Genomic DNA, 23,951 nt, shown 5'->3' with positions numbered 1-23,951 from the left:
CGGCGGAGCGGTTGGTTGGAAACGGGTTAACTCGCTTAACGTTGTCCTCGAAATCCCTCGTCTCGATCGACGTTTATTCATTAAACTATGCACCATACTAAAATGTGCGATTGTTAATATGTCAAGTCTACATTCTGTGGCAACCATCGGATCGGTATCGCTCAGTGTTGGGATTGGCCTAGGCCCCTGACATCTCCCCGCCCCCTAGACCTCCTCATCGAGTGCAGAACCCGACCAGAAGATCGGGAAAATGGCGCAAGCAATATTCGAGGTGCTCGAAGGTAGGAATAATTTGCTTGAAATGTCAAATCGCGTCATCATAATCTCTGCAATTTCCGTTATCGTAGTATCAACGTGTGGCGCTGCAGGGGGCGTCAATGTAACGTCAGTCCTCAGTGTATAGCTCTTCAATATGGGGTGTTTACCAATGTAAATAGACATGTTGCCCTATGCTTCATGCCACTATTTTTCCACAGTAGGTTCGATCAATATGTTCGCTAAATATTACATTATAGTTAATAGTAGTTTGCAGCGTGACGGATTGTTGGATAATCAAGTATGGAGAATGTCCCTTGGATTATACATTCTCCTTGCTCCTCTGTGTCGGTGCCAGGCATGGACAACCAGACGGTGCTGGCGGTCCAGTCTCTCCTTGACGGCCAGGGAGGTGTGTCCGACCCCAACAACCAGAACGTCTCGGGGCCACCCGTCATCCAGTCCATGGGTACGTTCATCCTATAGAGCACGGAGACGTTTGAGCGTTGGAAGTATCTGAAGGCTCCACACTCCAACCAAAGCTCGTTGTTGAGCGTTGACTACAAAATCAAAACAAAACCACGTAAGGTGGGACAGGATTAACCCAGGACAGTGCTACTTCTTTTGCGGTGACACAACCAGAATTCTTTGAAAAAAAAACGTGGGAATTAATCAGTATTTATTTGAGAACTGCTGCAGTCAGGATCTTAAATGCAAAACCCATGGTTTATTAAGGGTAGTGTTTTAATCTGGGACCTTTCGAGCTGACAGCTGTCAGACGCCCGGGACGAACAAAACACATCTTATTAAACCCCTCCCTCTTTGTGTTGACATCTCATTAAACCCTTCCCTCTTTTTGATTACACATTATTAAACCCCTCCCTCTTTGGGTTGGAACCTCATCAAACCCCGCCTTCTTTGTGGTGACACCTCATTAAACCCCGCCCCCTGTCTCTTCACGGCCTCCCGTGCTCACCGCAGACGACGAGGACGTCTTCCTGTGTGGGAAGTGCAAGAAGCAGTTCAACTCGCTGCCCGCCTTCATGACCCACAAGAGGGAGCAGTGCCAGCCGGCCGGGCCCTCGCTCTCCACCGTGTCCCTGGCCTCCAACGCCTACCCCCCCGGCCCCCCCGTCAGCAGCGGGCCTCAGCCCCCCTCCAACCGCCAGGTGAGCCCAGCCCAGGGGCGGAGCTACCGGGTGGGGTGGTCCTCCTCGGTGACGTCGGCCATGGCCTCGGTCTTTACGTATCAGCGGTTGGATGAGGGTTTTTGTTGTGGAGGAGACTCATCCTCTGGGCTCACGGCGGCACAGCGGGTTGACTTGTGACAGGAAGGTTGCCAGTTCGATTCCCGGCTCCTCCGAGTGTCGAGGTGTCCCTCAGCGAGACACCTCACCCTGACTGGTTGACCCCGCCGTCGGTGTGTGAATGTGTGTATGAAACGTTGCAAGTCTCTTTTGGATGGAAGCGTCTGCTAAATGCCCTAAATGGGTCGGCTTAGGTCAGGAGGAGGTAGAGCAGTTGTCTTGGAACCGAAAGGTTGCTAGTTCGATCCCCAGCTCCTCCTAGCTGAGTGTTGACGTGTCCCTGAGCAAGACTTACGAGCTGGCTGTCACCTTGCATGGTTGACTCTGCCGTCGGTGTGTCAATGTGCGTATTAACTGACGTAAGTCGCTTTGCATAAAAGCGTCTGCTAAATGCCCTAATTGTAAATGTCACGACATTTATCTTGCACAGCTGTCAGAGGGCTCAACCTAGCTAAAGTCATGCTAGTGCAGAACGCCCCTAAAGCCTGTGTGCTCCTTCAGGTCTGTCGAGAATGATCTAGAATCACTGCCAGTCGCTTTGAGTTAAAGTGTCTGAATGACTCATTAGCAGAGAAGCCAAACTTGAATATGATGAGGTTTGAAGAGGTTTACATGACTGCGGACTGATGCTCTGTGTCTCTGTGTCTCTGTGTCTCTGTGTCTCTGTGTCTCTGTGTGTCTGTGTGTCTGTGTGTCTGTGTGTCTGTGTGTCTGTGTGTCTGTGTGTCTGTGTGTCTGTGTGTCTGTGTGTCTGTGTGTCTGTGTGTCCGTGTGTCCGTGTGTCCGTGTGTCCGTGTGTCCGTGTGTCCGTGTGTCCGTGTGTCCGTGTGTCCGTGTCTGTATGTCCGTGTGTCCGTGTGTCCGTGTCTCCGTGTGTCCGTGTGTCCGTGTGTCTGCGTCTCCGTGCGTCCGTGTCTCCGCGTGTCTGTCGGTGGCTCCCCCAGGTGTCCACCTACATCGCCGTGCCCCCGTCGCCCCTGACCCACACCCTGGTGCAGGGCAACGTGCTGGTCAGCGACGACGTGCTGCTGTCCGCCATCTCGGCCTTCACCTCCATCGAGCAGCCGATGGCAGCCATGCCCGCACCTGTACAGGTGAGGGGGGGGAGGGGCCGGGGGCCATGCCCGCACCTGTACAGGTGAGGGGGGGGGGCCATGCCCGCACCTGTACAGGTGAGGGGGGGGGAGGGGCCGGGGGGCCATGCCCGCGCCTGTACAGGTGAGGGGGGGGAGGGGCCGGGGGCCATGCCCGCACCTGTACAGGTGAGGGGGGGGGAGGGGCCGGGGCCATGCCCGCACCTGTACAGGTGAGGGGGGGGGAGGGGCCGGGGGCCATGCCCGCGCCTGTACAGGTGAGGGGGGGGGGGGGCCGGGGGCCATGCCCGCACCTGTACAGGTGAGGGGGGGGAGGGGCCGGGGCCGGGGGCCATGCCCGCACCTGTACAGGTGAGGGGGGGGAGGGGCCGGGGGCCAGGCCCGCACCTGTACAGGTGAGGGGGGGGAGGGGCCGGGGGCCATGCCCGCGCCTGTACAGGTGAGGGGGGGAGGGGGCCAGGGTCCGGAGAACCCTGAGCCACAGTGCAGACCCACTCACACCTACACCCCGCTGGTTGCTGGTTCCATCTCAGGCAAAAAGGCCCAAGTTGGGCCTTTTTGTGTGTTGCAACGTGAGGTGTGTTGCAACGTGAGGTGTGTGCCTCATGTTGAAACACGTTCGCGATAGAAGCCTACAGCGTTGAAAACAGTAACAGATGGTGATCACCCAATCAGGGCTAAGATACAGTCCCCAATGAAATGCGAGGGATGGCTTCTTATGGTTGCCAGGACAACAGCTTCCTCATATCTCGCCCGCATCCAATGTGCCACCCACCCATCCACCCAATGTGACCTGTGACCTCTGACCTTCTCCCCAGAGCAACGTGAGCATGCACGCGGCAGGCGTGTCGTACCTCCAGCACCACCACCACCATCACCACCATCACCACGGCAACCACCACCACCTCCCCCACCACCCCCACCCCCACCCCCAGACGCAGCAGCAGAGTCACGCCCTGCCGCCCAGCCAGCCGTCCCAGCAGGCCCTCTCCCTGCAGGTCCCCGCCTGCCACGCCCACAACGCGGTGCAGGTGCAGGTGTACAGCACGCTGCCCCCGCTGGCCGGGGGTGGCGGTGCGGAGATACACACTCTGGGCCTGCAGCCGTTCCAGTCGGTCCAGGTGAGTGAGAGAGAGAGGCGAAGGAGGGACAGGGAGAACGGATGCTGCACTTCCTGTTGCTGGGTCACATGAGCTTTTGGGGAGGGGGGGGGGGGGGAGAGGGAGAGGGAGAGAGAGAGAGAGAGACAGACAGACAGACAGACAGACAGACAGACAGACAGACAGACAGACAGACAGACAGACAGACAGACGACAGACAGAGACGGAGAGAGAGAGAGACAGGGAGAATGGGTGCTGCTGGGGGGGGGGGGGGGGGGGGGGGGGGGGGGGGGTGGGGGGTGGGGGGTGGAGGAGGAGGAGGAGGAGGAGGAGGAGGAGGAGGAGGAGGAGGAGGAGGAGGAGAGAGAGAGAGAGAGAGAGAGAGAGAGAGAGAGAGAGAGAGAGAGAGAGAGAGAGAGAGAGAGAGAGAGAGAGAGAGAGAGAGAGAGAGAGAGAGAGAGAGAGAGAGAGAGAGAGAGAGAGAGAGAGAGAGAGAGAGAGAGATTTAAAGGTTCTTTAAAGGTTCTTTAGGATCTCTGAGGAGGTTCTCAGGTTCACACCAGGCCCCTTGTGTCGCCCCACAGGTGCCCAGCCAGTGTGTGGGCAGCCAGTCGTTCCCCGCCGCCCCCGTCTACAGCCCGGGGAAGCAGGGCAGCAAGACGGCGGCCTGCAGCGTGACCTCCAGCCTCCCCGACCTGGACCTGCTGGCCAAGAGGCCCCGCGGCACCAAGAAGACCCCCGAGCCAGCGGGCACCGGTGGGCACGCTCACTCACTCATTCATTAATTCACTCACTCACTCACTTACTCACTCACTCACTCACTCACTCAAACACATGCATTCATTCACTCACTCACACACACATTCATTAATTCACTCACTCACTCACTCAAACACATGCATTCATTCACTCACTCACACACACACACACTCACTCGGATTTGAATGAACATCACAAAATGTGCAAGGATGAGTTTGTAGGAGTCACAAAAGTTCTGCATAACAAACACTAAGCTCCATAACACTCCTGTCTGTTTAATCTAGCTCTATAACACTCCTGTCTGTTTAAACTAGCTCTATGAGACTCCTGTCTGTTTAATCTAGCTCTATAACACTCCTGTCTGTTTAAACTAGCTCTATAACACTCCTGTCTGTTTAATCTAGTTCTATAACACTCCTGTCGGTTTAATCTAGCTCTATAACACTCCTATTCTCCGCCAGCAGACCAGCTGAAAGGAAAAGGGCACAAACTGAAATGCAACTTCTGCGACAAAATCTTCGCCAAGAACTTTGACCTCCAGCAACACATCAGAAGGTATTACTTTTACGGTATCAATAACTCCGATCATTGTTGGGGGGCAGGAGAGTGTAGTAGTTAGGGTATCGACTCCCCGCTCATAGGTTCCGGGTTTGAATCCCCAATGTCTGGCCTGGCGGTCGTACCTTGAGCTAAATATGCTAATCCCTACCTGCATCTTCCTGACCTGGAAGGCCCAAGAAACTACTAAATATTAACCTAAAATAATCCACTGTTAGTCATTTATACAGTAAAAGTGTCTGCTGAACGAACCGGTGAACAATCTTCCCAGTAGTATATCGTCACTAAACCTCCGCTCCTCGCTCCTCGCTCCTCGCTCCTCGCCCGCAGCCACACCGGAGAGAAACCCTTCCAGTGCATCGTGTGCGGGCGTGCCTTCGCCCAGAAGTCCAACGTCAAGAAGCACATGCAGACACACAAGGTACTGACACACACGCACACAAACGCGCACAAACACAACCTCTGGGGAAGGAGCACATGCAGCCGCACAAGTGCTGTGTATTTAGTTAGCTGTAGTATAGTATTTAACGTTGAGTTTTGTGGTGAGTGTATATTAGTGTACTGTGTGTACGTGCATGTGCCTGTTCCTCTTCTGTATTCCTTCCGTCTGTATCTCGGAGAGGAATTTCCTTGCCTTTCCTTTATAATAATAATAATAACATAGACAATTCTGCATAATACAGGCCTTAGAAGCTCTTTGGGACTGGAGCTGGGATCAAGACGTATAAAAATTAGGGATATTATCGGCCGATATTCGCAGTTTTTACGTGTATCGTATCGGCCGATACGCGGCAGATTTTCGCCGTTTTTTTTTTTTTTTTTTACTTGTTCTACCTCACCTGTTTTTAATATTTGTTAAATATTGTTCATCTACTTGTTCTTACTTGTTCTACTTCACCTGTTTTTACTATTTGTTAAATATTGTTTTTTATATTGAAGTTCAATAAATGTTCCTTTAAAAAAATAAAATAAAAATCGGCTCAAGAAAATCAGTATCGGCGTATCGGCTAAGGCTGATGAAAAAATATCGGTATCGTATCGGCCCTAAAAAATCGGTATCGGTCGATCCCTAATAAAAATACTATCAACTTGACTTAAAGTGAAAGTAACATTACTAAATCCTACCCACTTAAAAGTTCTCTTTACTGGACCACTAATACCATCTGTTCCCGCCCTGAAAGGTGTGGCCACTGGGCATGGACGCCTCGGTGTCTCGGCAGCCAATCACAGTCAAGGTGGTGCCGGTGTCGACCAATGAGGAGGAGGAGGGCGTGGAGAAGCAGCAGCAGCAGGAAGAGGAGCAGTCGGAGCAGCAGAACAGCCAATCACAGATGGAGGAGGAGGAAGAGGAGGAGGAGGAACAAAGTAGAACAGGTGACGTCATCTTAGCTGACCAATAAGAGCAAATCAGGTGACAGGAACACCTCTGAACATCCAATCACAGACAGCCCTACACTCTGACCCTTTAGCTGGGATTTTGTGAGCCTGTATTCCGATCTCTGACCCTCCTCTACTAAACGTGCACAGAACCTATCGGGCAAAGGTCGGAGGTCAACGCGACGAGCGACCCCGCGGACTCACGGACGGCGGAGACCTCGGATTGCGGACGTGGCCCGCCCCCTCCGGTGGCCCCGCCCCCTCTGGCCCCGCCGCCCTCGCCCCCCCGGACCAAGCAGCCGGGCGGTGAGCCGGCGGGCCCGCAGCAGCAGGTGGTGGTGATCGACCGCTCCTACCAGTGCCAGTTCTGCAGCAGCACCTTCACCAGCTACTTCCAGCTCAAGTCCCACCGCACCCAGCACAAGGAGGAGCAGGTGAGCTCTACCGCCGTTCACCAGGTGCACAGGTGTGTGTTGGGTCAAATATGGGGGTCCTACCAGGTGTACAGGTGTGTGTTATTATGTGTGTCATCCAAGGTGTATGTGTTAGATGTAAATGTGTGTATTATCAGGTGTTCCCAGGTGATTGTTTTAATAGGTGTGTGTGTGTGTGTGTGTGTGTGTGTGTGTGTGTGTGTGTGTGTGTGTGTGTGTGTGTGTGTGTGTGTGTGTGTGTGTGATATAGACAGGTGTTTTGTATGTCCTACCAGGTATACAGGTGTGTGTGTGTGTTGATATACAGGTGTGTTGTATATCCTACCAGGTACACAGGTGTGTGTGTGTTTGTTATAAACAGGTGTGTTGTATATCCCACCGTGTGTGTGTGTGTGTGTGTGTGTGTGTGTGTGTGTGTGTCCTATCTCCCACCAGGTGTACAGGTGCGTGCGTGCGTGTGTGTGTGTGTGTGTGTTATAAACGGGCGTGTCCTATCGCCCACCAGGTGTACAGGTGTGTGCTGAAGACGTGCCTCCAGACCTTCAACCAGCTGGACTCGTACCTGGAGCACATCCGCTCCCACCAGGAGCAGCTCACCTACCGCTGCCACCTGTGCAGCAAGGTGTTCCCGTCGCTGTTCGAGCTGGGCGTGCACCAGTACTCCCACTGCTTCTGCCCACAGCAGGGCTCCCGCAAGGAGACGCCCGTCTACAGGTCAGCCCCGGCCCGACTCCGACCCTAACCCCGCCCACTCTGAGCCTAACCCCGCCCACTCTGAGCCTAGCCCCGCCCACTCTGAGCCTAACCACGCCCACACTGCGTTAGGGCTGCACAATACATTAATATTAATCAAAATCGCCATTTTCGCCTCTGAAATGTACTTGAAGGTTGCAACTCATTTATAGAAAAAACATTAAAAAAAATACAGACATTTGATATTGTACGCACATTGCATTAAAACCCAATTACAAACCGTTACAACTCAATAGTTTTATAATTGTGGTTTTGTTTTTAATGGTAGTGACCACAGAAACTCATCTGACAATCTAATAGATTTTTAAATGCCATTCTATCAATTGCAATTTCAAAATGCAGCAAGACCACAATATGGGCTGAATGCTGACAGCATCTGTTTATCCTCATTTGATAAAAATCACAACACAACGTCATCAAATTTGCTGTGATTTATAAGCCTTTGCTTTGTCTCCCCCTTGTGGTCAGATGTATGAAGTGCCAGACCAAGTATTCCACCCAGGCCGGCCTGGAGCAACACCTGATGACCGCCACACACAGCTTCCCCTGCCCCCAGTGTCCCAAGGTGTGTGTGTGTGTGCGTGTGGGCGTGCACGTGCGTGCGTGCGTGTGTGCGTGCGTGTGTGTGTGTATTCTAACCCCCTCCCCCTGGGTCTCCAGGTGTTCCCCAGTGAGCGCTACTTCCGCCGCCACCTGCCCACCCACGGCCTCGGGGGGGCCTTCAGGTGCCCCACCTGCAGGAAGACCTTCAAGACGGAGCACTACCTCAAGCTGCACATCCGCATACACACAGGTCTGGCACCTCCACCCACCTGAACACCCCCACCCACCTGAACACCTCCACCCATACACACAGGTCTGACACCCCCACCCACCTGAACACCTCCACCCATAAACACAGGTCTGGCACCCCCACCCACCTGAACACCTCCACCCACCTGAACACCTCCACCCATACACACAGGTCTGGCACCTCCACCCACCTGAACACCCCCACCCACCTGAACACCTCCTCCCATACACACAGGTCTGACACCTCCTCCCATACACACAGGGCTGGCACCCCCACCCACCTGAACACCTCCACCCATAAACACAGGTCTGACACCCCCACCCACCTGAACACCTCCACCCATAAACACAGGTCTGGCACCCCCACCCACCTGAACACCTCCACCCATACACACAGGTCTGGCACCTCCACCCACCTGAACACCCCCACCCACCTGAACACCTCCTCCCATACACACAGGTCTGACACCTCCTCCCATACACACAGGGCTGGCACCTCCACCCACCTGAACTCCTCCACCCATAAACACAGGTCTGACACCTCCACCCATAAACACAGGTCTGGCACCCCCACCCACCTGAACACCTCCACCCATACACACAGGTCTGGCACCCCCACCCACCTGAACACCCCCACCCACCTGAACACCCCCACCCACCTGAACACCTCCACCCATACACACAGGTCTGGCACCTCCTCCCATACACACAGGTCTGACACCCCCACCCACCTGAACACCTCCTCCCACCTGAACACCCCCACCCACCTGAACACCCCCACCCACCTGAACACCTCCACCCATAAACACAGGTCTGGCACCCCCACCCACCTGAACACCCCCACCCACCTGAACACCTCCAGCCATACAAACAGGTCTGACACCTCCACCCACCTGAACACCTCCACCCGTTGAGCCAGACCTACACACAGGTCTAAACACCTCCACCCGTCTGAATCAGACCTACACTCTGGGAGGGGGGCCTGGGACCTTAGTTCCCCAGTCTTGAAACCAGATCTCCCCTCAAGTTTTTAGCCTTAAAGGGTTGAAAGGCACTCTAAAACAACTGCGAGTACTTGGAGACGGCGAAAAGGCCCTTAGAATGTTTTAAGGAGATTCAAAGGAGCTCTTACTGAGCTGGAAGGATGTTTAAGGCGGTTTAAGGTGCCCTACGGAGGTTGAAGTAGCTTGAAGGCCGTTTAAAGTGCTCTGAGGAGGTTCAAGGTGCTCTGAGGAGGTTGAAGGTGCTCTCAGGAGGTTTTAAGGCGCTCATATTGTGCTGTAAGGATGTTTAAGGTGTTTTAAGGTGACCCCGGAGGTGCTAATACTAATAAAAATGATGAATGAAATGTATGTAGCGCTTCATATGGTACTCTAAGACGCTTTACATATTACCCTATCAAAACTATGTAACAGACATACAATAAGACAGACTAGGATTAAAAGAAAAACAGAGGTTAAACATGTTCTTGTGTTCCAGGGGAGAAGCCCTTCAGCTGCACGCTGTGCCAGGCGTCCTTCAACAGGAAGGACAAGCTGAAGAGACACATGCTGATCCACGAGCCCTTCAAGAAGTACAAGTGTCCCTTCAGGTGCCCCCCCCCCCCCCCCACCCCCCTCTGTGATGCGTCTCGCCTTCTGTCCAACGAGGGATCCGCTGTCGTTACAAAACACGCTCTACTGTTTCAGAACGCACGTGGGCTGCACCAAAGAGTTCAACCGACCGGACAAGCTGAAGGCCCACATCCTGTCCCACTCCGGTGAGTGGAGAGCCAGCAGGAGATACAGAATGTACATTTAATGTAAGGCAGAGGTTAGAATGCTGCAGGCTAGAGCTCACCTGTTAAAGAGCTGCGCAGACCTGAGACCTGAAGACAAATGGTCACATACCTTTTAATAATAATGATGTCAAAAACCTGTCTCCCCCCGCCTAGTTACTTTATATAAATATATTGGCTGTCCTTCATACATGTATGTGGACACCCCCTCCTCTGTCTTTGAGATGTCGCCTGCGGATAGATTAAGTAATGGCTTAAAATGACACCTTGGTGTAAAATTCGGGGGGTACCGTACCCCTACAAGTGTCTGTCCTGCCCTCCAAAGGGCTGTTCTGACCCACCATCTCATTATCTCCCCTGCAGGCATCAAGGTCTGTTCTGACCTACAAGTGTCTGTTGTGACTCTGACTCTGTTCCTCTGCAGGCATCAAGGCCTACAAGTGTCTGTTCTGACCTACGAGTGTCTGTTGTGACTGACTCTGTTCCCCTGCAGGCATCAAGGCCTACAAGTGTCTGTTCTGACCTACGAGTGTCTGTTGTGACTCTGACTCTGTTCCCCTGCAGGCATCAAGGCCTACAAGTGTCTGTTCTGACCTACGAGTGTCTGTTGTGACTGACTCTGTTCCCCTGCAGGCATCAAGGCCTACAAGTGTCTGTTCTGACCTACGAGTGTCTGTTGTGACTGACTCTGTTCCCCTGCAGGCATCAAGGCCTACAAGTGTCTGTTCTGACCTACGAGTGTCTGTTGTGACTGACTCTGTTCCCCTGCAGGCATCAAGGCCTAAAAGTGTCTGTTCTGACCTATGAGTGTCTGTTGTGACTCTGACTCTGTTCCCCTGCAGGCATCAAGGCCTACAAGTGTCTGTTCTGACCTACAAGTGTCTGTTCTGACCTACAAGTGTCTGTTGTGACTGACTCTGTTCCCCTGCAGGCATCAAGGCCTACAAGTGTCTGTTCTGAACTACGAGTGTCTGTTCTGACCTACAAGTGTCTGTTCTGACCTACGAGTGTCTGTTGTGACTCTGACTCTGTTCCCCTGCAGGCATCAAGGCCTACAAGTGTCTGTTCTGACCTACAAGTGTCTGTTCTGACCTACAAGTGTCTGTTGTGACTGACTCTGTTCCCCTGCAGGCATCAAGGCCTACAAGTGTCTGTTCTGAACTACAAGTGTCTGTTCTGAACTACGAGTGTCTGTTCTGACCTACAAGTGTCTGTTGTGACTCTGACTCTGTTCCCCTGCAGGCATCAAGGCCTACAAGTGTCTGTTGTGACTCTGACTCTGTTCCCCTGCAGGCATCAAGGCCTACAAGTGTCTGTTCTGAACTACGAGTGTCTGTTCTGACCTACAAGTGTCTGTTGTGACCTACGAGTGTCTGTTGTGACTCTGACTCTGTTCCCCTGCAGGCATCAAGGCCTACAAGTGTCTGTTCTGACCTACGAGTGTCTGTTGTGACTCTGACTCTGTTCCCCTGCAGGCATCAAGGCCTACAAGTGTCTGTTCTGACCTACGAGTGTCTGTTGTGACTCTGACTCTGTTCCCCTGCAGGCATCAAGGCCTACAAGTGTCTGTTCTGACCTACGAGTGTCTGTTGTGACTCTGACTCTGTTCCCCTGCAGGCATCAAGGCCTACAAGTGTCTGTTCTGACCTACGAGTGTCTGTTGTGACTCTGACTCTGTTCCCCTGCAGGCCTCAAGGCCTACAAGTGTCTGTTCTGACCTACAAGTGTCTGTTCTGACCTACAAGTGTCTGTTCTGACCTACGAGTGTCTGTTGTGACTGACTCTGTTCCCCTGCAGGCATCAAGGCCTACAAGTGTCTGTTCTGACCTACGAGTGTCTGTTGTGACTGACTCTGTTCCCCTGCAGGCATCAAGGCCTACAAGTGTCTGTTCTGCCAGAAGAAGTTCAGCCGGCGGGCCCACCTGCTGGAGCACCAGCAGTCGCACACCGACAACTACCGCTACCGCTGCCTGACCTGCCGCAAGGGCTTCACCCGCAGCAACTACTACCGCGCCCACGTCTGCCCCGCCTCCAGCCCCGCCCCGGGGAGGGGCCCCCCAGGGCGGGGCCGGAGGCGGGGCCGGCCCAGGAGGCGGGGCGCAGACGCCGACGCCGACGACGAAGAGGGCGGGAGCGACAAAGACAGCGGCAGTGAGGAGGAGGGCAGCAGTGAGGAAGAGGGCGGCAGCGACGAAGGGGGGCCGGGGGCCGACGGCGAGGAGAAGGGACCCCCGCAGCCGAGTGACGAGGAGGAGAAGGATGAAGACGAGGAGGAGGAGGAGGGGGTGATGATAGAGAAGGGAGAAAATGAGGAGGAAGAGGATGAGGGTTCGAAGGGTGATGAAGAGTCTGAGATGGAAGGGGGCGGGGAGGAAGAGGAGGAGGAGAACTTAGCGGAGGACGAGGAGGAGGCGAGAGACGATGTCCCCCAGGACGCCATGCGGGCGCGGACAAAGGGAGGGGCGGGGCTAGGGGCGACGCCCGGTGATGACACCGTCAGCTTCCAGCAGCTCTGTATGTGACACGTGAACTTTGACCCCTTTTCTCTACCGGAATCATCTGCTGAGCAAGATGTCTGAGATATAAGCTGCCCGGCTGAATTTGTTTTAAATTAAAACGCTTTTATTGAAAACTGCTGTCAGTTATTGAATTAATTAAAGTTTAATTATTCTCTTCAATTGATAGTCTTTAACTAAGACCCACACAGATCCATGTTGCTAAAACGTGATCTTTCATCATCTAATATCTCACCAGGCGCTATGAACGTTTTAGTATAACCTTGTAAAGGGCTCTGATTTTACCACCAGGTGTGATGTTGACGAGCCATTACAAACCATTTAAAAAAATAAAAAAACATTAGTGAAATCACAAGTGGCACTTTGTTTCCACCCCAATGTAGGATGGATAGATCGGCCTACCAGTTGCATAAAAAAAATATTGATATCCTTACTTAATCAGTTATAGTTTCATTAAAAAAAATCGGTACTGCTATAATAGCAAGTGGCACAAATTATTCCGTGCTGCTTGAACTAAAAAGATGCAAATGTTAAGCTTACTTGGAGTCGTGAAGGCATATGGAGACATTTGTAGTTTAAGTCTAAAATAAGGTCTGCCTCATGTGTCCAGTAAAGTTAACAAACCTATACATCACATCAGTACTACTAGTTTAACTAACGTTAAACTAACCTAGACGAATGAACACTCGAACGAATGAAGGACGAATGAATCCACAAACATGTAGATTTAATTTATTAAGGTGAGCGATTTCTATATTACACATCCATCATGTACATCATAAATCATACAGGAAGGTGGGGGCGTAACCTGCTCATATTAAAACCGTGCCTTTACAAAAAGAAAATTTATCTTGTTATCAACACCATTTACATCTTGTTGTAATATACAGCTCGGGTTCTCGGGTACATTTCCAGAGAGTTCCAGAGGGTTCCCCGGGGAACCCTCTTCTTCTGGTTGGGGAGGGGGGGGGGGGGGGGGGGATGTGCCAGAAACTATCCTATTTCCATGGTTGATGCACTTTGTCACCTCCCTGGGATTCTTCAGTTGGGAATACAGTTGGGAATTCTATTTGGATTTCAGTTGGGAATTCTGGGGAGAATTCAGTCGGGATTTCGGTTTGGATTTCTCTTTGGGTATTCAGTTGGGATTTCAGACGAGAGTTCCGGTGAGATTTCAGTTGAGAATTCAGTTGAGAATTCTCAACTGAGAATTCCCAGTTTACCCAGATGTACGGTGGATATCTAGATCCCCCTACCAGCCCAGCAGTTGGTACATTCCGACCGGCCGGTGGCTGGAGAGCGGATCGGTCCATCATGCAGCTAGGGGGACCCTCAGACCTGTGCATGTCCCCCAGAGAGGAAATAAGTCCCTTTAAAAAACGACTGACTTAAAAAGAAAAAATCCCCTCTTAAAATCCCCCAGAGTGCACCTGGTGTACGGCGGTCCTCACGGCGCTAGCTGACACCAGAAGCGTCGCAGCGAAGCCGTCTCGTTTCACGGGGAGAACACGTCTCCGTCAGCAGGCCGGATGAGCGGGTGAATGAGGGCCTGAAACCGGTCTGGTTTCTACCGCCGGGCGAACACACAACGTGCAATCCGGCTTCAACCAGTCTCCTGTTTGCCCAGAGGCCGCGCCTCTCTGCTCTACGAACCCACGACAGACTGCAGGGCACCGTTCATAACCGCATCTTAAACCCCGTGTGGAATATGAACCCCGTACCAGGTACTGAGGCTGGACACGGATGATGTCACCACTCCGGGGGGATGACATCACCGCTCCGAGTGATGACCTCACCGCCCGAACAGTGACCACCACGGACAACCTGGGTTCCATTCCCTCCTTTCCCTGCCAACCCCCGCCCCCTCCGTCCGTCCGTCCGTCCGTCCCTCCCTCCCTCCCTCCCTCCCCCAAGGCACTGTCCCTCAGTCAGCTGCCCCCACCCCCGCCCCCACCCTCTCTACAACCACAAGAGATAAATGAAGAAGGGACGCCTTGTGTTGAATACTTCAGTACTCTTTGGAGGCGTGGCCCAGCAGCCCTATAAAACTAGGGCCCGTCTAAGACACACCCCCGTTCCCTCCATCTACGGCTTATCAGCCAATGGGGTCTTCTCTGGGCCGACTGATTCACAGATTCGATTTTCTCTCTCGTTCGCTCTCAATGGGTCTCTCTTAGTCTCAAGTTCTCTCTCTCTCTCTCTCTCTCTTTCTCGCTCTCTCTCTCTCTGATTCGATTTGATCAAAACAGGAAACAGGAAACTGGGTTCACTCCAAAGTCTCTCTCCGTTCAGTTTCGGCCAATCAGAGGACGGAGCCCGGAGCGGGGATCCAATCGTCGCACAGCATCAAGAGTCCATCGTTGGACAGCCTGACACTGTCCCTTTTTGATGATGTCACAAGGGGGGCGGGAGGGGGGGGGTCCATGCAGACTTTGGGGGACATTCAGCGACAGGAGCGGACCACCCTGTTGTTTATTAGGACAGACTCGATCCCTCCACACACACACAAACACACACACACGCACACACACTCGCGCACACACACACACAAGCTGACAAGACGGTCAGACGGACAGACACACGCCTACTGTCCGATAGGCTCCCTGATTTAAAACACGAGCCCGGGCTTGGGGGCGCGGTGTTCCTCCAGTGGGCGGTGGGGGGGGGGGGCGGGGGGGGTGCGGGGGGGTGCGGGGGGGTCACTCCTGTCCGAAGCCCTCCGTCTCCTCGATAGCGAACATCAGCTTCTCCTTCAGCTGCTCGTAGCTCTTGTAGGGCGGCAGGTCCAGCCTGTTGAAGCTGAGGACCGCAAACACACCCAGGGTCAACCTCGAGGTCCAGGGTCAACCTCGAGGTCCACCCCCCCCCCCCCCCCCCCTAGAGGCTCCCCACTGCGGGACAGGAACCTGCCACTCACTCGGTGTACCCCCTTATTGTGTGTTGGACGTCCTGCACTTAAAAACAGTACTCATTGTGTAGCATCTTGACCTAGCTATCTTTGCTGCACACAGGGAACGGGTTAACCTAGTGATTGTTAGTGCTTAGCACTTGGTTCTATAGACATCCTTACTGTGCCGACAGCCATATATCGTTTTTCAGACAAATATACTTATTGTAAGTCGCTCTGGATAAAAACTTCTGTTGAATGCCCTGAATGCAAATGTAAAAAATGTAATCTCGCTCTGCGAAACATCCACTCAGTGTGTTTCCCAGAACAATTGGGGAAAGGTCGGACCAGTGATGTCATGGGTCCATGGTGAGAACACCAACCCCGGGGCGATGACATCAGGGGTCAAACCTCTCCGTCCAATATCAGAGATACAGAGGGAGGAGGCAGAGAGGGGGGGGGGCAGGGAGGGAGGGAGGGAGGGAGGAGAGGGAGGGAGGGGGGAGAGGGAGGGAGGGGGGAGAGGGAGGGTGGAGGCAGAGAGGGGGGAGAGGGAGGGAGGGAGGAGGAGGGAGGGAGGGAGGGGAGGGAGGAGAGGGAGGGAGGGGGGAGAGGGAGGGAGGGAGGGGGAGAGGGAGGGTGGAGGCAGAGAGGGGGGGGCAGGGAGGGAGGGAGGAGGGAGGGAGAGGGGGGGGGGCAGGGAGGGAGGGAGGAGGGAGGGAGAGGGAGGGAGGGGGGAGAGGGAGGGAGGGAGGGGGAGAGGGAGGGTGGAGGCAGAGAGGGGGGGGGCAGGGAGGGAGGGAGGAGGGAGGGAGAGGGGGGGGGCAGGGAGGGAGGGAGGAGGGAGGGAGAGGGAGGGAGGGGGGAGAGGGAGGGGGGAGCAGAGAGGGAGGAGGCAGAGAGGGAGGAGGCAGAGAGGGAGGAGGCAGAGAGGGGGGAGGCAGGGAGGGGGAGAGGGAGGGAGGTGGAGCAGGGAGGGAGGAGGGAGAGGGAGGGGGGAGGAGCAGAGAGGGAGGGAGGAGAGAAGGAGGATACTTTTGGGTTGTTTTCATTTTCTGTCCCGTCTGCTCTTTACTGTTTTCTCTTTACAACTCTCAAACCTACAAAACTCTCTAACCCATGGGTTGTTAATGGTACTTCACTTGTGGTTAAAGTGTAGAAAACGTCTACCTACCAGGTGTGACTCCTGGGCAGCCAGTTCTCCCGGCCCACCCTCTCGATGCAGAACTTCTGGGGGCCGTTGCTCCCTGCACATCACGAGAGAGTCACAAACAAACAACGTCACATCAAAACTCTCCCGCGACATTCCCTCTAATGTTCCAGCTTTCCCAGCAAATTCAAGGTTCAAACTTCTGGGCGGAGCCAGGTGTGTTCCTCTCTTGGCCCCGCCCCCTTTAGAGCGGGCGGGGGGGGGCGTGTCCGGGGACTCACCCATGAGGTCGGCGAAGCCCCCCACAGGCAGACGACAGGTGCCCGTCACGAACTGCAGCAGCCGCATCCGCTTCTCGTTGTCCATCTCCTTCATCAACTGACACACGCGCACACACGCGCACACACACACACACACACACACACACACACACACACACACACACACACACACACACACACACACACACACACACACACACACACACACACACACACACACACACACACACACACACACACACACACACGTTAATTCACTGCTTCTGGATGTAATCTACAGATGTTTGCAGAAGTTAGAAGGTGGAGGTGGTGCAGATGTTAGAAGGTGGAGGTGGTGTATCTGCCGACCTGCCAGAACCAGTTGATCTGCTTTGCTCCCCGGGCGTAGTGACGGAGGATCGTGTTCCTCTGCCAGTCGGCCAGGTCGATCTCCTGCATACCACACAGCAACACCTGGGGACACACACACACACAGACACACACACACTATTACCACACAGCATCACCTGGGGAACACACACAGACACACACACACACTATTACCACACAGCATCACCTGGGGAACACACAAACACACAGACACACACACACTATTACCACACAGCATCACCTGGGGAACACACAAACACACAGACACACACACACACTATTACCACACAGCATCACCTGGGGACACACAAACACACAGACACACACACACTATTACCACACAGCATCACTTGGGGAACACACACACAGACACACACTATTACCACACAGCATCACCTGGGGAACACACACACACACAGACACACACACACTATTACCACACAGCATCACCTGGGAACACACACACACACACACACGGCATCTCCTGCACAACACACATCACCTGGACAACACAGGTAATGAAACCCCTGGAGCCCCCCCCTACCTCCAGCTCCTTGGCGTCAAAGTACTGCAGGTATTGCTGGGGGAGGATCTCGTTGAAGCCCTCGAAGAAGGCCTGGGTCTGTTCCTCCACGCCCCGGGACAGACGCCACTCTGCCACCAGCCTGCACGCACACGCACACGCACACGCACACGCACACGCACACACACACACAGAGGGACAGACAGAAACACACACACACACACACACAGAGGGACAGACACACACACACACACACACACACACACACACACAGAGGGACAGACAGAAACACACACACACACACACACACACACACACACACGCACAGAGGGACAGACAGAAACACACACACACACACACACACAGGGACAGACACACACACACACACACGCACAGAGGGACAGACAGAAACACACACACACACAGGGACAGACAGACACACACACACACACACACACACACACACACACACACACACACAGAGGGACAGACAGAAACACACACAGAAACACACACACACACACACACACACACACACACACACACACACACACACAGAAACACACACACACACACACACACACACACACAGGGACAGACAGAAACACACACACACACACACACACACACACACACACACACACACACGTGAGTGAGGTAAGAGCGACGGGGTGAAAGAGTGAAACAGAGAAAGGGAGTGAGAGAAGGTGAGTGAGAGTGAGAGTGAGAGAGAGCCTCACCTGATGTACTCCTCCTTGTTCTCCTCGGTGACCTGGATGTCTCCGCCCCCCTCCTTCAGGTCATGGGTGGTGATCTCCCCCAGGATCTCCTTATCCACCGAGAAGTACATCTCCAGACAGCACTCCTCGATGTCGTTATCCCTGAGGAGCGCAGAATCATCACACACACATCATCTAACACATCCTCATCATCCAACACATCCTCATCATCTAACACATCCTCATCATCTAACACATCTAACACATCCTCATCATCTAACACATCATCATCATCTAACACTTCTCCACAGATCAACCACTAACACACTATCAACCACCAACACTATCAAACAGGAGACCGGCTGCGTTGGGGACCTACTTGATCCAGATGAGGGAGTTGTAGAACTCGGGGTCGATGGACTCCAGGTCCTTCAGCGCCCAGGGCTTGTTCAGCATGCGCTTGTAGAAGGGCAGCGAGAAGCCCGTGTCGATGAACTTGCCGTGGAACAGCGCCTGGCGAGGGGGAACGCACGCAGGTAGACGCTTAATGCACCCGGCACACTTTAACGTTGGTACACCAGCGAGACGCCTTAAGGTTAATGCTTGGATACGTTCAACGCCAGTGCCTCATCGTTAGCTTAAACCTAACGCTAGCATGCTAATGTTAGCTTGAACCTAACGCTAGCGCGCTAACATTAGGTTAAACCGAACGCTAGCGCGCTAACGTTAGCTTAAACCTAACGCTAGCGCGCTAACGTTAGCTGAAACCTAACGCTAGTGCGCTAACGTAAGCTTCCACTAGCTAATGGTCAAGACACTTTACAAGTCACTCTACAATAAACTTTACAAGTCACTCTACAAGTCACTCTGCAAGACACTCTAAAAGTAAACAATTTGCCAAATTCCTACAAAGGCCCATCCCCCCGCATGGGTGCGAGAGCGAGCGTTACCATGGCGATGAAGCGCCCGATGAAGCGGAAGTATTTGAGGTGGTCAGGGTTGATGTAGGAGGCGGGATTTATCTGCAGGCAGTAGTTGTCCTTGCCGGCGTACTCGAACAGGCAGTACATGGGGTTGAGCACCTCGTGGGACAGCAGGAAGAACCACTCTCTGCACGAGGAGGCATTTCAAAATAAAAGATTGAACATTTCAGAATAAAAGCCTTGATACCGTAGCGAATATCTGACCGCTCAATTCCTTCAACGTGTTATGATGATGATAATACGGTACAAACGGTCGAATCGAATGCTGATCAGGTTACCTAGGATTTAGCGTTTATATGGCAGTTAAGAAACACTGTTACCCGCCGAAATGGGGTTACAGTTGGCTTTCCACTGTTAGACACGAGCCATACCACTATCTTCACTCACAAGGGGTGGAGAACGTTTTTGTTGACTTGTTTTGACAAGAGAAGAATTCCCGGAATTGTCGTGCGTGACAAAATACAAACTGAGCACGAAATGCTTAATTTGGCAGCATGGATCCAAAACGTCTTCAACATAATTATGTCACTCTGTCACTCAAACTCATACAGTGTGTCACTCACTCCCTCCCACACCCCTCTAGCACAGTAGAACATGGAGCACTCCCTTTTGGTCTCACTGCCTATCGGTGGGTTATGCTGCCAGGGCTAAAGAAGGAGGGGTTAACAGCGGAACTCTCCTTTAACGGCCACGCCCGCTAAAGGAGGCGGAGTTAACAGCACTTGCCTGGCCACGCCTTCTAAAGGAGGCGGGGCTAACAGCACTTGCCTGGCCACGCCTTCTAAAGGAGGTGGGGTTAAAAGCACTTGCCTGGCCACGCCTTCTAAAGGAGGCGGGGTTAACAACACCTGCCTGGCCACGCCTTCTAAAGGAGGCGGGGTTAACAACACCTGCCTGGCCACGCCTTCTAAAGAAGGCGGGGTTAGAAGCACTTGCCTGGCCACGCCTACTAAAGGAGGCGGGGTTAACAGCGGAACACTTGCCTGGCCACGCCTCCATAGTCCAGACCTTCTTCCCCAGGGAAGATGATCCACAGCTTCCTGCGCAGGTCCTGGGCGTTGAAGCTCATGATCTGAGAGAGGTCAGAGGTCATGGGGTCAGAGGTCAGGCAGGAGGTACTGGGTGTCATTTAAGTTTACATTGAGGGGATTTAGCAGACGCTTTAATGCCACGAGACTTACAACAAGTACATTTGTCAGAAGAAAGAGAAGCAACAATATATATATATATCTCTGTCTGGAACAGTAAGGATGTTCATAGAACTAAGTGCCAAGCACTTACAATCGCTAGGTTAACCCATTCTCCTTATACATCAAAGATAGCAAGGATAAGATGCTACACGATGCAAAGTACTATTTATAAGTGCCAGGAACTACGTCACACAATAAGTATGTACATTAAGCGCCAGGACGTACAAACATACAATAAGTGCCTAAGCGGGGGGGGGGGGGGGGGGTGGGGGTCGGGGGTCTCCATGGAGACACAGATTCCGACCTTTGCCTGTGAGCTCTGACACACCAGGAATGAGGACTAACCTGTTGGAAGGAGTCCTCAAACAGAGTTTTCCTGGAGACGGTGATCTTGATGTGCTGAGGCATCGAGTGTTGCTGCAGGGACAAGAGAACGTTTGTTGTTGTGTTTTCAGCGGGAGAGCACGGACACTGCATGTGGTCCTAGAGAACCCTGAACTGATCTCGGGTCAGATCTGTGCACCTCACTGTGCAAAATCAGAGTCAGGTGACGTCATGGCGCACCCGTATGAACACCAAGAGGAGCCTACCTGGCACATGAAGCGGAAGTACTGGACCTTGGCCTTGAAGTCGCGCACGTACGTGATCTGGGGACCATTCTCACTGTGGGGGAGAGAGGGAGAGAGAGAGGGGGAGAGAAGAGGGGAGGAAGTCAGACAGAGGAGTGGAATGCAAAGAGAGGTAACAGGGCCAGCATTGTATCAGGAACATTGCTCACTGAGCCTGGACTATACACACAAGACGATCGAAAGCCGTGGAAGATCTTAAAAATGGGTATTTTCACAGGCTTACCTTGCATATATCGTAACCCTTACTCGGTTTCAAAGAATACATTTCAGCAGGAGACCCTTCCCAGAAGCTAGTGCGTTTTTTTTCGGAGCATCGAAGACTTTACACGGAGAGCAACACTCTTGAGCCTTCACGCGCTGGCCGGAAGAAGACACCCAACCTGTTTCAGCAGGTTAGTCTGCGGACGCTTAATTACACCCCAGACACTGGCCGAGGCTGACAAGTCAACAGCCTTGCTCACTAGAGTCTACACACATCAGCGTCCTGCCCTGATATCCCATATTCATTAGCGGTAGGGAGCTGCTAAACGAGCTGCTTAATGAGCTGCTAAATGATGATGGGTTTTGTTTATGATCTGACGGGTGCTTCCGTGACATGATGCATTGTGCAGGGCATGTTAATGCCGTGTTTACATAGATCACGTGTCCTTTATGTACTCGTGTTCTCGCTCTGGGTCACACTTCAGCCATACACTCCCAAAACAACCCCTAGGTGAGCTCCATTACTACGTGACTAACAAGAACGGTGAATATGACTGATGAACCATCAAAGTCGACCTGAGACACCCATCTATAAGTATACGTTTGATTGAGATGATAGTTTGACACACTGATCAGCCCCTCCAGAAAAACGCGGCGCTTTTTTTTATTGTTGCGGCCAAAAATCCTTGATTATGCGGCACGTTTTCTTAAAAAATGTGGTGAAATATGCGGCATATTTATGCAATTTTATGCGGAGAAAATGCGGGAACTTGCAAAAAATTGCGGGAACTTCAGAAAAAATGTGGGAACTTGAAAATTCAGCTTTTCGATGACGTTCACGTCGCGTAATTACGTCACTTCATAACGTTCCCATGGCAACAGAGGGAAATGGCTGCTCTTGTGTGAAGTAAACGCAACATTTTTTAACTTTCTGCTAAGATATATGTGACTTTTTTGCAACGAAATTGTGGGGATTATGAAATCATGCAAGCCCCGCATATTTTGCGCGGAAATCGGCAATTTATGCGTGCGGCATATTGGAAAAAATGCGGCCCCCGCATGAATATGCAGATTATGCGTTGAATTATGCGATCGCATAATCACGTTTTTCTGGAGGGACTGAGTGATGAATTGCCAGCACGTATTCTTCTATGCCGTTTAGAAGCGGTATAGGTCCACTAGAGGGAGTGGGACCGTCTGACCCCCCCAGAGTATGACTAGAGGGTGAAAGCTCCCCTGAGGGTGTGAAGGGTGTGGGGGGACCTACAGGGAGGACTTCCCGGTGCGGGGGTCGATGTAGGTGGTGGCCCGACGGTTGTGGTCCACGAAGTAGGGGATCCCGTCCACCGTGAACCTCATCTCCCAGCCCTCGGGAAGGGGCTTCTCGTTCAGCAGCCTGCACACACACGAACACAAGATACACATGGACACACACATTAGGTCAAGATGCACACAGATACACACATTAGTAACAGCGACACGAATGAACGTACACGTTGATACCAGACAGACACATTCATACAAGTTACACACACAACTACACACGTATTAATGCAGGATAAACACACACAGACAAGGTGTACACCAGGGGTCGGCAACCCAAGGCACGCGTGCCACCACGGGCACGTGGCAGCATAATCATTGGCACACTTGAGAAAACAAAACAACGCGGCAGCGTAATCAGTACTACCGATTTATTTTTTGAGTTACTGAAAGCAGTGTTCTGAAATGGGATCAATTAATAGTATGTAGCCTAAAGCTATGTTGTGAGAAATAGAGAAGAAAATATTTAAAATCTTGTTGCAAGTGGCCTGTATGCATCGCCTTCACATGGTTTTGCAAAGCTGTACATGTCTTACAGTTACAGATATGATGTGGATGGTTCCAACATTCTCATATATTCTCGTTTTTTACATTTGCAAATATGTTTTTAAATAAGTTTCTGAAAGTGGTGTTTTAAGATGGGACATACGTAATTATAATTTGTAATCCCATGTTGCAAATATAACAACAAAAAAAACATACATTCCAGGTCTTCTGGAAATGTTTTTGGTCGCTGTGTCATAATTCAGCTTAATGTTTAATATATTGTTGCTTAAGGCACACTCATTAACGAGAAAATGTCAAACTGGCACTGCATGTTGAAAAGGTTGATGAGCCCTGTGTTATGCGTTAAAATGGCAGCAAAGGCAGACAGAGAGTCATGGATGAGTTCCGAATATTTATCTACAACTTCAGCATCAAGGTTTGTTATTATTCGACAAGTTACACAATTTTTTTCCTCTTCCCTAAACACA

The 23,951-nt window shown here is 52.4% G+C and overlaps 2 protein-coding genes and 1 long non-coding RNA gene across 8 annotated transcripts in view; 1 reads left to right on the top strand and 2 right to left on the bottom strand.

Moving 5' to 3' along the window:
* The first annotated feature begins 7 nt into the window (after positions 1 to 7).
* On the top strand, positions 8 to 14,105 carry znf341 (zinc finger protein 341). Of its 3 annotated transcripts, none has more exons than XM_060053258.1 (16): positions 8 to 281; positions 614 to 724; positions 1,237 to 1,424; positions 2,507 to 2,656; positions 3,475 to 3,777; positions 4,341 to 4,512; positions 4,980 to 5,070; positions 5,404 to 5,494; positions 6,255 to 6,447; positions 6,601 to 6,884; positions 7,390 to 7,598; positions 8,106 to 8,202; positions 8,298 to 8,430; positions 9,909 to 10,020; positions 10,118 to 10,188; positions 12,073 to 14,105. In XM_060053258.1, the coding sequence occupies exons 1-16, from the start codon at positions 251 to 253 to the stop codon at positions 12,726 to 12,728; spliced, it is 2,892 nt and encodes a 963-aa protein (XP_059909241.1). In that variant the 5' UTR covers positions 8 to 250; the 3' UTR covers positions 12,729 to 14,105. The 3 variants fall into 3 exon arrangements, with proteins under 3 accessions (XP_059909241.1, XP_059909233.1, XP_059909251.1); XM_060053250.1 differs by having other exon boundaries at positions 4,977 to 5,070; XM_060053268.1 differs by lacking the exons at positions 8 to 281; positions 614 to 724; positions 1,237 to 1,424; positions 2,507 to 2,656 and adding an exon at positions 2,764 to 2,824 and having other exon boundaries at positions 3,096 to 3,777; positions 4,977 to 5,070.
* Positions 8,344 to 9,912, bottom strand: LOC132458957 (uncharacterized). Its single transcript, XR_009526056.1, has 3 exons — positions 9,331 to 9,912; positions 8,548 to 8,583; positions 8,344 to 8,439 (listed from the first exon to the last, which is right to left on the bottom strand). It is a non-coding gene; the product is annotated as an uncharacterized LOC132458957 (long non-coding RNA).
* Positions 14,106 to 14,967: 862 nt separating the features above from the next.
* Positions 14,968 to 23,951, bottom strand: part of itchb (itchy E3 ubiquitin protein ligase b) — a 31,116-nt gene continuing 22,132 nt past the window's right edge. For 3 of the 4 annotated variants that reach the window (XM_060053275.1, XM_060053276.1, XM_060053289.1), the window contains 12 exons: positions 22,922 to 23,050; positions 21,415 to 21,487; positions 21,170 to 21,241; positions 20,614 to 20,706; positions 19,602 to 19,757; positions 19,031 to 19,164; positions 18,673 to 18,813; positions 17,954 to 18,074; positions 17,389 to 17,493; positions 17,041 to 17,137; positions 16,784 to 16,856; positions 14,968 to 15,521 (listed from right to left, as the gene is read on the bottom strand). In XM_060053275.1, coding sequence (XP_059909258.1) covers positions 15,422 to 15,521; positions 16,784 to 16,856; positions 17,041 to 17,137; positions 17,389 to 17,493; positions 17,954 to 18,074; positions 18,673 to 18,813; positions 19,031 to 19,164; positions 19,602 to 19,757; positions 20,614 to 20,706; positions 21,170 to 21,241; positions 21,415 to 21,487; positions 22,922 to 23,050 — 1,294 coding nt within the window. In that variant the 3' untranslated portion in view covers positions 14,968 to 15,421. Of the gene's footprint in view, positions 15,522 to 16,783; positions 16,857 to 17,040; positions 17,138 to 17,388; positions 17,494 to 17,727; positions 17,860 to 17,953; positions 18,075 to 18,672; positions 18,814 to 19,030; positions 19,165 to 19,601; positions 19,758 to 20,613; positions 20,707 to 21,169; positions 21,242 to 21,414; positions 21,488 to 22,921; positions 23,051 to 23,951 lie in introns of those variants that run through there. The other variant, XM_060053280.1, reaches the window with a different exon arrangement.

Source organism: Gadus macrocephalus, chromosome 1 (assembly GCF_031168955.1).
Source record: "Gadus macrocephalus chromosome 1, ASM3116895v1".
Taxonomy (NCBI): domain Eukaryota; kingdom Metazoa; phylum Chordata; class Actinopteri; order Gadiformes; family Gadidae; genus Gadus; species Gadus macrocephalus.
This window is presented reverse-complemented; position numbering and strand designations above follow the sequence as displayed.